The 15748-nt window shown below is 42.0% G+C and overlaps 1 protein-coding gene across 1 annotated transcript in view; it reads left to right on the top strand.

Moving 5' to 3' along the window:
- The window catches only part of PKHD1 (PKHD1 ciliary IPT domain containing fibrocystin/polyductin), a 272533-nt gene that overhangs the window by 242287 nt on the left and 14498 nt on the right, over nucleotides 1-15748 (top strand). The window contains exons 60-61 of the mRNA XM_030448416.1: nucleotides 155-1160; nucleotides 15063-15192. Of these exons, the coding sequence (XP_030304276.1) occupies nucleotides 155-1160; nucleotides 15063-15192 (1136 nt within the window). The remainder of the gene's footprint in view (nucleotides 1-154; nucleotides 1161-15062; nucleotides 15193-15748) is intronic.

Genomic DNA, 15748 nt, shown 5'->3' with positions numbered 1-15748 from the left:
TTAGGGTCCAGGCTTCTCTTCAAACTATGTAAAATATTAGCACCAAGAAAAGTGACTTTGAGCACTGAGTGGGAAAATAAGGAGGTATACCACAAACTGTTGAGATGATGTCTGAAAGTTTGTTTTTTCTCTAAATCCCTCTACTGCCTTTCAGGAATTTACAGAGATGACAACAAGTGTACCTTCAAGCCCTCAGTAGAAGGCTATTTCTGTAAACAGACAGATCATGCACTTGTCATCCTAGAAAACCTTGACCCCAACGTGGTTGACCAGAGGCTTTTTCCAGTGGTAGCAATGACTGGGAGCTTTATGGACACCTTCAGTGATGTGACTTCTTATGCACCATGTTATCCTGCAGAGCATCATTCTGCTTTCTCTGCTGTGTTGCCATCCACCAAACTCACTACAATTTGCTTCCCAGACCTATCACCTCTGGCTTTCAGACTCTCCCTCCTCAGTGGCCAAAATGCAACCAGACTGCCCCTTGCTGTATTCTACAGTGAACCCCTCAGCCTTCGTGTTTTCATTCAAGGGAAATACGTGTCTCCAACCCCATCGTCTTTCTCACTGAATGGAAGAGCAGGAACCAATTATTTTAGCTTTGAAGACAACCTCCTCTATGTTCTTCTGCATGAGAAGGAACCTGTGGAAATTGTTGTTGGCCTTTCCCTTCTTGTGGCTTTCACTGTAACTGAGGCTGTTGAGGAAGAGACTGAGACAAATTTAATACATCAATTAGCTGATTTCTTGAAAGCTGGTCACGACCAAGTCAGAGTAGTCCATCATGGGATGGGAGGTGAAAGCATGCTGAAGGTTATCTCAGCCAATGCTAACAAAAAGAAATACCACTGCCCTACCATGGCATTTTGCAGTGACTTTCATAGCAGGTCTGGCTTACAGAAAATGGGGAGAGGATCAGTGAGCAGCCAAGCTCTGCAGCCATCTGATGGGGCTGGTCCATCAAGGTTGCTCATCATTGAACTTGGTGATCCCCCAGGCCATCCAAGAAGTGAGTTGACAAGTGAGAGCTTAAGGAGTTTGGCCAGAACAATTATCAACACTCATCAGGCTGGAGACCTTCAGAGAGGTCTTGGTTTGCAGTTTGATACCTTGATGGTGACTGAGCCTGCCTTACTCTTTCCAGAAGAAACCAACCATGGGTAAGTATCATTATCAGCAGGTACAGATTTAAGTGTCGTGAAGCAATTTAACCACTTGATCTGCTTATTAGAGACAGGAAGTTCTGAGTTGACTGAAATGTGATTAATCATGCTGAAACACATTATAAAACTTCCATGAAAAACCTGGTACCAATTAACTGGACACCTGAGTGTGAATTACTGAGTTATTCTGGTAGTGCCAAGATGTCTCTGATGCTTTAAACCAAGAACAAAGTTCCTGGAAGGTTGTCTTGAAACTGTGAAGTATTGGGTAAAGTCAATGTTTCTAGAGAAATTCAGATTACAATGACATTTAAATTTTTAACCATTAAATGCTTATAAAATTATTTAGCACCTAAGATGTGTTATGGAAGACATTGTTGCCTTAATTACTTACAGGTCTAAACTTTGATTCCTATACTTTTAAAATATAAGGCAAGAAAAGAATGTTTAATTTCACTCCCCTGCATGACACATTTCACTGCTGCTCACTTTGATACCTCAACATTGACCTTACTTTTTGGCTAAAATTCTGGAAAACCATCTGGTCTTGAAGACAGAAGAGCTGGACATATCCAGCACCACCTGAATGTGTGCTTAGGTCTTGGATGTCACCCGTTTTTGTTGTCAGAAGTACTTGCCTACTTTTTCTTGTCATCCTCTCTCTTCAGCTTCCCATGAGAGTCTCTTGTTCTTTCCTTCACTGTTACATCAGTGAAATTCTGGGCATTGACTCTACCTTCTTCAGATACCTCCATAGTAATCAAATCACTTATCTGTTTTCTTTTTAACAAATTGAAAGGTTTGAGTCCTGGTGTTTCTTTCTTCTCTGCCTGTTTTCTAAATCCTTTTTGAAGTGTGCATGTCTGAAAAGCCAAAAGCTTTCCTTCACATCTCTGCCATACCCAAAAGTGGTATTAAATCCCATTTTCTATTGGCAGAACTCGATGATCCCATTATCCCATTTTTGCACAGCAGCAGGAGAGCTCATGTTCATCTCTTTGTTCTTTGGATTCTCTAATTCCTCTTCAGTCCTCTCCTTCCAGGATCCAATCCACTCAGTTTATTTTCCTAGATCCAACACATGACATGATCTAGGTACCCATCTTTGACTGCTCTTTCCCTCATTTATCAGCCCACCATCCCTGCTGTGCATTTTAACTTTATATTTGTTTTTTGATGTATATCTGACAACATATATACATGTACATATGTACATACGCTGATTTTGACAGAAGAACACAGGACAACTTTTAATTTGTAATTATTTACCAATGGGACCTCCCTTTTGGGCTCTGTCAGTCACCTAATTCTTGCTCAGTTATGTACGTGCTATCTTTTTATTGAAATTCTGTACCAAGGCTCAGTTTGCAAAGGTCATTTTTTTTCCTTTCCTCTGTATTGAGAAACAACCCTTTCAGTCCCTCCTTCCTCTGTCCCTGTCCTGATTTTTTCAGCTTCTTTCAACCACTGTTTGCACAGCCCAGATGTCAGCCCTTATCTGCAGAGAAGGATGTGAGGAGCAAAACTTGGAAGGGAGCAGACAGCAGTGTTTCAGCCTTAGATCCTGAATCTGTATTAAAAGCACATGGGAAACATGAAAAAAAGGTATTATCCCATCTGCTTTTAATAGGGGACATGGGATTTGATGTTTGGCAACCTTATTGTGTCCTCTCTTGATATTGCACAATGTGGGGGTTTTTTTGATGTTGTGCACTACTGAGCCTTACCCAAGTATAAGCATATTCCATCTATGCAAGAAAGTAATTGGATTTGTCTAGACACTTTCTTTCTCTAATTAATACCATATCTCCTAACATTTGCCACTGACCCTTGTACCATCCTAGTGTCTGTTGGCTGCTACTGATACAAACTATTATTCCCACACTAAACTTTTCTACTTGGCACTCTGTGGCTTACTGTAGGTAACAGACTGGGCTGTGACCACAGGAATCTCTCTTTTGTTTGGATTTTGTTTTATTTGGTTGGATTTTTGGTGTGGATTTGTTGGGTCTATTAGGCACAGTGGGAAATTAATTTTTGCAAGATAAAATCTTAATCCAGGACCAAACCTTGAAGGCACACAATATTTTTTTTATCAGCAGAAATAACATCTCTAAGGTCAGTGGGGGCATTTGTGTTACCATGTAGGAAAGTACAAAATGGGACAGCAAAAAAAAAAATTGTTGTAAGAAGTTTTATAGGCTTTGATAGGAAATGTTATCCTGTCATTATGACACCTCAAGACATGCCATAGGCTACAGTGTGTGACCCTCATTATTTCTGTCCATTAATGATGATCAGAACAAGAAGAGCAACAAGAGCTACACTGCTGGGGAAAAAAAAAAATTAAAAAATTACAGGTTTTTAAAGTTCACCAGAAACCCATTAAATACCTTTAAGTTCCTCAAACCATTTGGGTGACATCATGGCAGGGAAGAAGAGATCACCTAAATGATGGGGCTTCCCTTTTCTCTGTGCCACTGAAGAAACCTCGTGGCTGCCTTTTTTTAGGGCGTAAATGGCATCTTATCCATGCTGGGGACTGACCTCCCAGCTGAGATTTGTCTTCCCATCTGTACAGGGACTTTGAAACCAGTCCAAGAAGAAAGCATCAGGAGAGGTCCCTGGGAAGGCAGCTGTTTTGTTATAAGGACAAGAGCAGTGTCAGCTTGAAGCCAGAGGTTCAACTTGTCAGTAGAAAACCTGGGACATACATTCAGAAGAATACTGACACCACCAGCTCCTAGGACCAGCTCAGAGCTCATCCATCCCTGGCTGCTTGGGCTGATCTACAGTGTTATTTATTGCTCCCCATCAGTCATTGCTTTTCTGGAATTACTCATGGCTGACATTTCTGATGCAATAAGACCATAGATAACTTGGGAAATGAAATCAGGGTTTTCCTGTTGGGACCTGTAGTATCCCCACTGTCTATCTGTCTTTCTCTAGGCAGCACATGCTGGCATGAGGAAGGATAATGGGGCTGGCATTACAAGCTGGGCTAATTGTTCCCATGTCTTTTTTTGTGGAAGAAAAATATTTTCACCCCTGACTCATGAAAAATCCAATCAAGCTATCAGATAATCACAAAACCTGCACTCCTGCTGGGCCAGCCCCCCTGTGATTTTAGACTGATGACTTCTCTTGCATCAAAAACACAATGAGACCTTTAAGCAGCAGAGACAGAGTGTTCATCTTCTCAGCCCAGGCCAGGGAGGATGAGGAGAGCCTTGAAAACCTTGCTGTGGCCAGGTAGCAAGTCAGTAAGTCTGTGCATTTAGAAAAATGACTTCCCTGTTATTATTTGAAATGCTTTTTTACATGATTTTAAGTCAACTCCTTTGTTAGGGTCATTTCCAGCACGGCTCATTGGCTTGTCAAGGAAAGATGGAGATGCCATAGTCTTGCACAGCTGGAGAATCAGAGAGATGAATATCACATGGCTTTATCTTCCTGTCAGTGTCTACATTAATATATACTGCAATGTACTTACAGATAAACTCTCTTCAAAGAGTCTTGCAAAGTTTGTTTGATATTGATTTAAATATAAAAGAACAAGACAGCACAACAGCAAATATATTGTATAATATACTGTCTACATTTGTGCAGGTGCCTTTTGTATAAAATGAGAAATATAAGGCAGGACAGTCATCCAGAAGCCATTTAGTCCATATCCCCACACTACCACAGGGTATTTTACTCCTTCTTGATGAGCCTTTAACCTGCCACAGACTGAAATTTGCTTTTGTTAGAAAGAGTTAGGTTTGAGACAGTGTGAAAAAATGTGTGTGCAGGAAAATAACGGTGGTTTAGATTCACAGCAAGCAAAAAACAAAAAAAAATGTGAAACATCATCAAAGAGCTGTTCATTCAGACAGCAATATCCCTGCAGAAGACTAAATGATGAATTAGTACTAATTCCCTATGTCACACAGTGTTTTATGGTTCCCTTCTAAAAAAATCTCTCCAATTTTCTTGTAGTTCCTTTCTGGTACTGGCACCTTTCTGGACTGAAGGTGGTGGCAATGGAGGTTTTGTAGTGGAAAAGAATTGGCTTGAAGTCATTCTGGGTCCCAGAGGTGAATTTTTTTTATCACAAAGATTTTGCTATTTTTTAAATTTTTTCTTCTGGTGGCATTTTTAGCAGAGAATCCAGGAGATGAATGAGCATCAAAACTGAATTGTCAGTATATTGGTGGTGTCACAAAGGTGCTGTCACACCAGGGACAATGATGCCACACAATATTTCTAACTATGTAGATGTGAGGCCCTAGGTCTGCTATTTTGGCCATTTTATTTTATTTTATTTTAATTCAGAGAGGGGAAACTGAGGAGATATTGTATATTCCCATCTATGGTCAGATAGGAAGTGTTTAGGAAGTGTTCCAAATAAGCACAGAGTATACCTTGAGGAGCAGATATAGGGACCACTTTTGCAGGTCAAAGGTGGTGTCACAATATAGATTACTGCTAATTACAGTCATGTCTGTTCCTAAGACTTTGTCTGTCTTTGAGGGGGAAAAAACCCCAAACTATTCAAAATACTCTGTCTCTTTGTGTATTATTACTGTGTGAGGACTGTATTTCCCTTACAAATTTTCAAACCAACCTCCAAAACAACCTCCTTGCAACAGTGCAAAACCAGACAAATACATTTTTTCACCACTGTGCTCTGGACTGGAATCCTTCTGGCAGGGTAGGAGTTAAAGGGTCTGTCACTAATTGCCAATCCCCTAAGCCACATTCCCCCTCTTGGCCTCTTTTTTAAACTAGATTTCTGTTGCTGCCTAGTGTAGAAGGAGAAACAATCTAAAAATTTACCAATCCTTCTTTGAATTACAAGATTCAGACAATTAGAAGGCACACACCCACTGTAATCACAGTGGAAACCACAGCTTGTTCTGGCAATGGGCTTCCAAAAATCAGGTTGTTCTTCTGCAAGTAGGAGAGGAGGAAAAAGAGGGTGGGATGTTGTGGGTTCCTATGGGAGGATGGAGGGATATATTGCTATATATTCAACCCCCCAGTGCAGGTGTTTGAAACTGAGGGGTTTGTATTATGAAATAGTTCAGAATAAAAGGTATCAGCTCTAGAGGAGCTTTTCCCGATTTTCCAGTGTTTCCCAGAAGTTATGGATGCTTGGACACAGGCAGGAGAGCCAGAAGCATCCTCATCATCTTTCCCAAGCCCTGGAAAGGAATCTGGTACCCCAGTGCTGAGAAACAGAACCTGCCTTGCTTGTGTCCTGTATGGATCCATTTTCCCCTCTTAATAATTAATGAGACCTGCAGCAAAAACAATGACTGAGGTGATGTGTGCAAGGCAGAGAGGATGAGCTGTGTCTCTGAGGGACTGATCCATTCCCCAGCCTGCCTTATTTAGGCTCTGGGCACTGTCACCTCTATCAGCAGAGCTTGGCTGGCGTGACACCCAAGCAAGTGATGGCCACATCACCTTCCAGGCCAGTTTGGCTTTGCCATCCCATCTTGCTCTTGACTGACGCTGAACCTTGGGGTGAGTGTCAGGGTTTAACACTGGCCTGGCAATTAAACCAAATAACAGATTCTCTCTCTTAATCTCTCTCTCCTCCCTGATAAAGAAAGGAGAGAGAATAAGGGAGAGAGACTGATGGGTTGGAAACTAAAAGACACAGTTTTAATGGAACAGTAATGATAAATAGGAAAAGTTACAAAATCTATACAAATATACAGGAAAATTGATCTCATGTTCCTCCTTCCTTTCCCCCAATAACTCTCACGTCACCACCGAGGCTGCAGGGCAGCCCTGGGAAAGTCCAGGCTGGAATCCTGGGGTCAGCAGCAGTTGGGAGCTGGAGGCAGGAACACACAGATTCAGGCTGGCATGGATCAGGAGCACAGGCAGAGGAAGGGATGGAATCCTCCCAGGATGCCAAAACAAACAGGGACAGGTGAAGAAAGGGAAGCAGGAAGCGCAGGAAGCAGGAAACTGGAAGCTGGAAGCTGGCTTGACCCTTGTGATCCCTCAAACTATACTGAGTATGAGCTGTATGGGATGGAATACTCTGTCTGGTCAACTCTGGCATCTATCTTGTCTGTTCCTCCCCAAAGGAGGGCTGCAGGTGGGACCTCTTTATCCCTCTTGGAGGGTAAAATGTTCTTCAGAGTTGAGCAGTGTCCTTGGTTCTGCAGCCCATTCTCCAGCTGTAACTATAACCATGGAGTGGGATCAGTCCCAGCAGCAGACACTGCCTGAGAAACTTGCTGTTCATTTCAGCAAGTGCAGCTCCTTACAAGAGACTGAGCTGAAAGCAAAAGTACAAGACAGAAAATCACCTTTATCCTGGCCCAAACCAAGAGAGTGGGAAAAAAATTCTTCCACATCCTTTTGTTAGCAAGGGCCTGGTGAGCCAGGAGTTAAAATGGCTTTGGGTGCTGGGTCTTTGTGAGGGTGTGTGCACACAGATACCTCTATGTGTGTGTGTCTGTGTGCCTGTGTATACACACACACGCACCTTGGTTTGGCTGCAGGACCTTGTGCCCGCAGGCCACAGTCACATTATCATGGGGAAATTGGATAAGGACAGCACAATGACAAATCCAGGTGGCTTGCAATAAGGTGCTAATCCCTTTGCTTTAATATCGGAGCAGCGTGTAATGATGTTTGGACATCACTCCAGTTTACTGACGACCCCACTGGGGCCAGCAATAGAAGCCTACAACTGTCTAACAAGCCATCAGGTGACCGCCGTCGTCAAAGCAACGGGGGATGCAATCTAATCTTCCCTCCATCCCTTCCAGCTCCCAATAAGGACCAGATTAGAGAAGTGGCCCATCAAAGCTTGGTAACTCGAATCAATTAACGTTAATTCGCACAATGCTATGATGTATTGTGATCGCTTTCATTTCAGAGAAGGGGGAAGAAATTGCTATAATTCACCTAAAATGAGGTTGTCTATGGGGCTGAGGTATTAATTGGGTGTCCATATTAAATGGAAAAGGAGCATGGGAGTGAAGGAAAAGTGGATGAGTGACTCTCTTGGCTGCTATTGACCTATCAGAAGAAGACAGTGCCCTTTTCCTTTGCTTTTATCTATTACAGTTTTCCCTATTGCGTGTCAAGTTGATGTATTATAAAAAATTCATTTGGTGACCTTTCACCTCCCTAGCAGATTAAACAATTTCACTGGGATGGCATCATTAACAGGGCCTCGCATTTAATGATGATTTCTCTAAAAGGCCACGGAGATTCGATTTTAAGCTAACAGATTTATTGCACTATTATAACATATCGTAAAAAACTGTACCACCTACGGTCTGGTTTTAGGATAGAAACTGTTTAAGAGTTTATGTGGAGCTTAAAGTGGTATTACCTTGGGATACACAGCAGTAGGGAGGCTCTGACCTCCAGTGGGATGCTGTTTACATTTAATAAAAGGAGTTCCTCCTACAACAAACTTTGGGAGTGGGTTATGGGGTTGGCCTGGCTTGGCTCCTTGCCACTAGTCAAAGGCTTTGTGAACAGGGCTATCACCTACAGCAATTAATTGAGGTCACTAATGAATTTAGAGGATGTTTCTCGCCTATCTGAAGCTCTTCTCTGTTCCTCTCCTCCTAAAGGCTCCTGGTGATCCCCCCTCACCCTTAAGTAGACCCATTAAGTCTCCCTGAGACCCTCCCAGTCTCTCTTTTTTAATTTTTTCAAGGTGTCTTATCACTCTAAACCACAGGAATCTGGATTCCTCCAGCTGCATCCATCAGGCAGCTCCTTGTCTTCAGCTCTTGTGCCACTGAGACTGAAAATGTCAAACAAAGGCTGGCTGAGCAGGGGAGAGGAGATGTGTCTATGTGTTCCTGGGTTCACATTCTGTGACTGGATATACTGATTTGAAAAACAGGGGGGGGAAAGTCCCAAAATCTAGCCTGAGAACCATTTGGAGCTGGGAAAGTGTCTTGCAAGCAGAGAAATAAAGAGGTGATGATGGCAATGCCCCCAAAAGCTCAGAAAAAGCTGGTCAAAAAGACTGCATATTTTAATTAATACATAATCCAAGATAATTTGTATTGGACCACTTCTTCAGAGTTTTTTTCAGTCTAACCAACTCATTTGATGCTTTCAGTAGCCACAAAATATCCACCTTCTAACCAAAGTGTCTTTGTTTTATGAAAGGTAACCCTCAAAATTATTAGATAAAGAAGCACACCCTTAATCTCCAGCCTTGCCCACAGGAAGTAGTTTTCTTTCTTACCTCAATTTCGTTTCTTACCTCAATCTACTTTTAGGTCTCCTTTTGGTAGCTCTCTGCCATCACAGCATCTGGCCTTCAGCTCAGTGGACACATGGCTTCATTCAAAGCTCTGTGCTGATTCTAGCTGGAATATCCATTTAGGTGGCCAATTTTTAAAATTTTGGTCTTAATATCTCAATCTACATGGAAGAAGGGAGACACCATTAATGTCTGACACCATGAGTCCTGATGAGTCCATTAGTTTAGTCCTTAAATTATTGTTCTTCTGTTGGCAAGGAAAGCTGCAGCCTGCTTCCCGCTGTAGCTTTGATTTCTCTCTATAACATGGGAAAACATTGGGATCTGTGGAACCAGAAGTCATCCTTTGGATAGTTTCCTTTTCTTAAAGGAGGAATGACCTCAGCCCTCTCACTATCTTCTGGATGCTTTTGTCTCTCACCCTGTCTATTACTTAATGGTGAGATCTGCAGGGGGAGACAAAGGTCTGAACAATGCAGTTGAGAGGGCACAGGTACCTGGTGTCTTGAAAACCTCATCCCTACATGACATGGCAACATAGTTCTCACACAAAGATACCAGATTCTTCACTGCCCTTCCAGTGAATTTGGATCTTCTTTGCCTTATAAAGCACTCAGCTTGCCTATTTCCTGTCATCACCACATCTCCTCACTTGTAGCCTGTCTTCTCTTCATCAGGAAAAGCCACTTGTTCAAGAACAAACAACAAAAAACTTCTTTTGCTTGACCATGATGAATTTTGACATATTCTTCAAACTCTTCCCAATCCCTTTCCCCTCCTGAAGATATACTGATGCCTCAAAAACACCATTGTAGACATATCCAAACAATTAGTTTTCTTGTCTACTTAAATTAGGATATTAAATATGCCAGGGACTGTTCTCTGGCAGCTGCTATGAATAAACCTGTATCTGTAAAATCAAATCCTCTCAACCATAATTTCAGGGGGGCCTCATCCAAAGTGCCAAGTGAGGATGTGCTCTGACTACATTAACTCCCAGACCATTTGGGAGTTGTCCTAGACTTTGCTATTGGGCCTGGACCAAAACTTGTGAGGGAATGAGACCTCCAGAAGAGGTGATCAAGCTTCAGCACCACGTTTTGTTCTTGGCCATAATTTAGACTTCTAGTATAGATGTATTCATAGAGTCATAGAACTGGCTGAGTTGGAAGGGACCTCAGAGATCAGCAAGTCCAATCTTTGATCCACTGTCACTGCAGTTACTAGACTATGACACTAAGTGCCACATCCAGTCTCTTTTTAAATATCTCCAGGGATGGAGAATCCACTACTTCCCTGGGCAGCCCATTCCAATGTCTGATCACACTCTCCATAAAGGAATTCTTTCTAATATCCAACCTAAACCTCCCCTGGCACAACTTAAGACCCTGCCCTCTTGTCTTGTTGAAAGTCGTCTGGCAAAAGAGAACAACCCCCCCCTGGTTCCAACCTCCTTTCAGGGAGTTGGAGAGAGTGATGAGGTCTCCCCTGAGCCTCCTCTTCTCCAGCCTCAACACCCCCAGCTCCCTCAGCCCTTCCTCATAGGATCTGTGCTCGAGTCCCTTCACCTCCTCCTTGCTCTTCTCTGGACCTGCTCCAGAACCTCAATCTCCTTCCTGAACTGAGGGGCCCAGAACTGGACACAGGACTCAAGCTGTGGCCTCCCCAGGGCTGAGCACAGGGGCAGAATCCCTTCCCTGGACCTGCTGGCCACGCTGTTCCTGACACAGCCCAGGATGCCATTGGCCTTCTTGGCCACCTGGGCACACTGCTGGCTCATGTTCAGCTTCCTGGCAATCCAAACTTCAAGGTCCTCTCTGTCTGGCTGCTCTCCAACCACTCTGTGCCCAGCCTGGAGCTCCCCATGGGCTTGTTGTGGCCAAAGTGCAGGACCCGGCACTTGGTCTTGTTGAACCTCATCCCATTGGAATCAGCCCAACTCTCCAGTCTGTCCAGGTCCCTCTGCAGAGCCCTCCTGCCTTCCAGCTGATCCACACTCACCCCCAGCTTAGTGTCATCTGCAAATTTGCTGAAGATGGACTCAATCCCCTCATCTAAATCATCAATAAAGATATTAAACAGAACTGGGCCCAACACTGATCCCTGGGGGACACCACTAATGACCAGCCACCAACGGGATCAGCCCCGTTCAGCACCACACTCTGGGCCCGGCCCTCCAGCCAGTTCCTAACCCAGCACAGAGTGTGCCTGTCCAAGCTGTGGGCTGACAGCTTTTTCAGGAGGATGCTGTGGGAGACGGTGTCGAAGGCCTTGAGTTTAATCAAGTTTAATGGAATCTTAACCCAAGCTCTCAGTCTGATCTCTTTCCCTTTGAAGCCAATTGATATTAATAGCTATTATTGTCATTATTGGTGGTGGTGGTTTATTCTTCTCATTATTATATTTATTATTGAAACTATAATTAAAACAACAAGCTCTTTTTGACATCAGTGAGGCTTCCTTCCCTCTGCCCTGGATCTCTCCATCAAGTTTCTCAGTCATCTCTCCAACAAGTTTCTCAGTCACATCTTAATGGCTGCAGCAGATCCTTCACTTTCTACACCATCCAGCTCCTCTGCTGCTAACAAGCAGACACTTGCTGTCCTGCAGAGCCTCAGCATGCTCAGCAGGAATGTGTTGGCACTGATGGTGACAGGGTCAGGGACCCCTGATGTCCCTGTAGACTTAAGGTATCATGAGCATCACCTACTTGCCTGCTGTGCCCACATTTAGAAAAGCTTCAAGGCACGGAGCAAAGGAGCTGCTCCCTGTTGAGCACTCCCAGCAGGGAACTGGAAACCAGCCTGCTCCTTCCCAGCAGGAGACTTCAGGGTAGTGACTAACCAGCACAATTTTCATGCCCAAGAGGCAGGTAAGTCTTCTCTCTCCAGCCCTTTCTAAGCTCCAGGTATGCTTCTCCATCCCTGTTTCCCAGCTGCACAGCTATTTTCCTGCCAGGACAACTCACCAGGGAGCAGCAGGATGCTCCTTTCTCATTCTCCTCCACACTGAGATTGATTCTCAGGGGTTCCACCCTAAGGTAGAGGCTCCCCAAGAGCCAGGTTGGAGCCTATGGGACAGAGACATCATTCCCTGGGCTGTGTCAACTGGATTCAGATCACCCACAGACATTGATTTTTAAGCACAATATGTGTATTTAATGTTTGGGTTTGCTTTCTGCTCTCTGCCATTACTCCCTTGAGGGGGTGGGGAGGTTTCCTTCCCACCACACGTTTTGCAGCAGCATTTCCTTCAAGTGAGATGAGCAGAGTTTTATCATGGTGGGTTTGGATGTGGAGGCTGGGCACAAGATTTTCTTAAAAAATCTTTCTAAAGAGGCTGGAGAGAGGAAATAAAAAACAAAAAAAGGTAAGTTTTGCCTTACTGAAGCCATGCTAAGATTCACCTGAACTTACCTGGGCTCAGCTGGAGCTGGAGAACTCAGAGGGTGAAGATTTCTGCCCTGAGAAGAGTAGTGGCTTGGTGTGGTTTTTCCTGCAGTGGGTTTCAGTCACATAAATATTGTCTACTTTCAAATAAATAAATATATAATAAAATAATTTTAAAATATATAAATATATAAAAGATATATACCAATATAAATAATACTAATATAAAGAGAAATAATATACATACAAATATGTACAAATACAAATATAAAAATGTATAAATATAAATAAATATATAATAATATAAATAAATATATAAAAATATAAATAAATATATAAAAGTATAAATAAATATATAATAATAATAATATAAATATATATGTGTATAAGAAATATATAAGTTTCAAATAAATCACTGCCTGTAGACTTCCACACTGACAACAAAGAAAAAGGACCAAGGTAAGAATTGAAACTTGGGTTTTTTTATTTTTAGATCTTGAGCCAACTCTTGGTCTGCAGGAAAGCTTTACTTGGTCTTCCCGTGTCTGTGGCTCAGACCAGTGTTTCCCATCAAGAGCATTATGGTCAGTTTCTGGTTATAGTAACAACCCGGAAAAAACAAACCAACCAATCAAACAAAACACAAAAAAACCCCCAAACCAAAAACAAAAACCCAAACCAAACAAACCACAACAAAAGAAGACCCCAACAAACTGAAAAGCAAACCAAAAAAATAAAACCAAAACCTGAGAGAAAAAGCAGAATTAGAGGAAACTTATTCTACATATATCTTCTATTTGTAAACACCTTTAAGCAAACACTAGATATAAAGGAATAGCTTTTTTACTTTCATTTCAAGGCAATATCAAACCCCCAGCTGCTTCACTGCAATTGCAGATTAGATGGGTTTATATATAGATAAATTTTATATATATATATATATATATATATGAGATACTAAATGAAACAAAGCTCTGGGAGAGAGAATGAAATGATCCAGGCTTAGAATAAAGTGTTTATTCTTTATTCAAATGTGGAAGTCCTCTCCTAGGATTATCTAATTGAAATTTTGGAAATCTTGGAAAAAAAAAATCTCTTGCAACGGGGAGCCTGTACGCTGCTATATTTCAGTTTTCAGATGATGAAGGAGGAGAACACAGGTGTAGCAGGGAAAAGAAATGCAGCAAAACCCTCCAAGTGCTGTGCTTGTGTAAAGGAACTGAAACTTATTTTAAGCAGAGCTCAAAGGTATTGAAAGGTGAGAAGGTTTCTGCTGGAGAGGAAGCACATGCACTGCAATTAAGAGTTTGGGATTAAGGCAAAATGGGAATTTTGGGAAACGGGAAAATGGGTTTATGAATCCATTAAATCTCTGTCTCTGCCATGTTCTTCTAATATGATACCAGGGAAATACAATGTGATACCAGGGAAATAATTTATTTTCTTCACTTCTCCCTTTTTCATCTGGAAACTGGGGTTTACAGCAAAAAGGGTTTTTATTACTTTGGTTCTGCTGTCTCCTTGCAAGTGATGCTGTTTTTGGAGGCCCACTGCTCTCACCCAAGGAATCAAAGTGCCATGGCAAGGTAAATTAGCAGTCATTTGGCATTGTGCTAATAGAAGATGCTGAGTATTACCATTTGCATTGCTAAGGTAGAAGATCCCATGAACTCAGAGTAACATGTTCCATAATAAGATACAAATTACCTCTGGGACTAAAAAATTTTGGTTCTAATTTTCCTTTTTTCTCTTTCTTTCTTTCTTTCTTTCTTTCTTTCTTTCTTTCTTTCTTTCTTTCTTTCTTTCTTTCTTTCTTTCTTTTCTTTCTTTCTTTCTTTCTTTCTTTCTTTCTTTCTTTCTTTTCTTTCTTTCTTTTCTTTCTTTCTTTCTTTCTTTCTTTCTTTCTTTCTTTCTTTCTTTCTTTTCTTTCTTTCTTTCTTTCTTTCTTTCTTTCTTTCTTTCTTTCTTTCTTTCTTTCTTTCTTTCTTTCTTCCTTCCTTTCCTTCTTCCTTCCTTCCTTCCTTCCTTCCTTCCTTCCTTCCTTCCTTCCTTCCTTCCTTCCTTCCTTCCTTCCTTCCTTCCTTTTCCTCCTTCCTTCCTTCCTTCCTCCTTCCTTCCTTCCTTCCTTCCTTCCTTCCTTCCTTCCTTCCTTTCTTTTCCTTCTTTTCTTTCTTTTCTTTCTTTCTTTTCTTCCTTTCTTCCTTCCTTCCTTTCTTTCTTCCTTTCTTTCTTTCTTCCTTCCTTTCTCTCTTTCTCTCTTTCTAGAAGCAGACAACACTCAGAAACACACCTGTACGTAAGACCTTATAACATCTCTGTTCAGGTGCAGCCCTCAGATGGAGAAACAGAGAAGCAGCTTCCCATACAACCAAAAATCATTTTCCTGGACAAGAAGGTAGGATTTGTCCCTCCATGGACGGCTGCTTCTATTAATCCTGTATGATTTTGACATTTACAAGCAATCCAAAAGCTATGGGACAGCTCTATAAATAAATAGGGCAAAGCATGAATCTGTAAATAATCAGCCACTATCATTCTGGAAACTTCTTCCAGTATGAACTCTGTTCACATTTTCCAGCTTTTCTCCTGCAAGTGTTAAGAACGGTGCTGTAGAAATGACTGTGTGCAGTTTTCTTATTTTTGCTCCTAAAGCAGATATTTCTGCTCCTAAAGCAGATATCAATTAATCAGTCCTAAAAAGGATATCAATGGGGGCATGTGGGAACAGCAAAACCATCATGAAAGCTGCCAGTATCAGATTTAATGGGGTATTCTGGTCTGCCCAAGGAAGTCCATACCATGCACAGCTGATGTGTTAAAAACACTGATGTGTTTAAAACAAACTTGGACTTTTCTGTGATGTGCTTTTTGAACTGGCAGAGGTACTAAAACAAGTCCTGGAAGCAGCAGACTTGGTTTAGTAAGTCCTTAGATGTTGGTGGGTTGTTGGA

Source organism: Calypte anna, chromosome 3 (genome assembly GCF_003957555.1).
Source record: "Calypte anna isolate BGI_N300 chromosome 3, bCalAnn1_v1.p, whole genome shotgun sequence".
NCBI classification, from domain to species: Eukaryota; Metazoa; Chordata; class Aves; order Apodiformes; family Trochilidae; genus Calypte; species Calypte anna.
The sequence above is the reverse complement of the archived record's forward strand: the minus strand, read 5'-3'. Positions and strand labels throughout refer to the sequence as shown.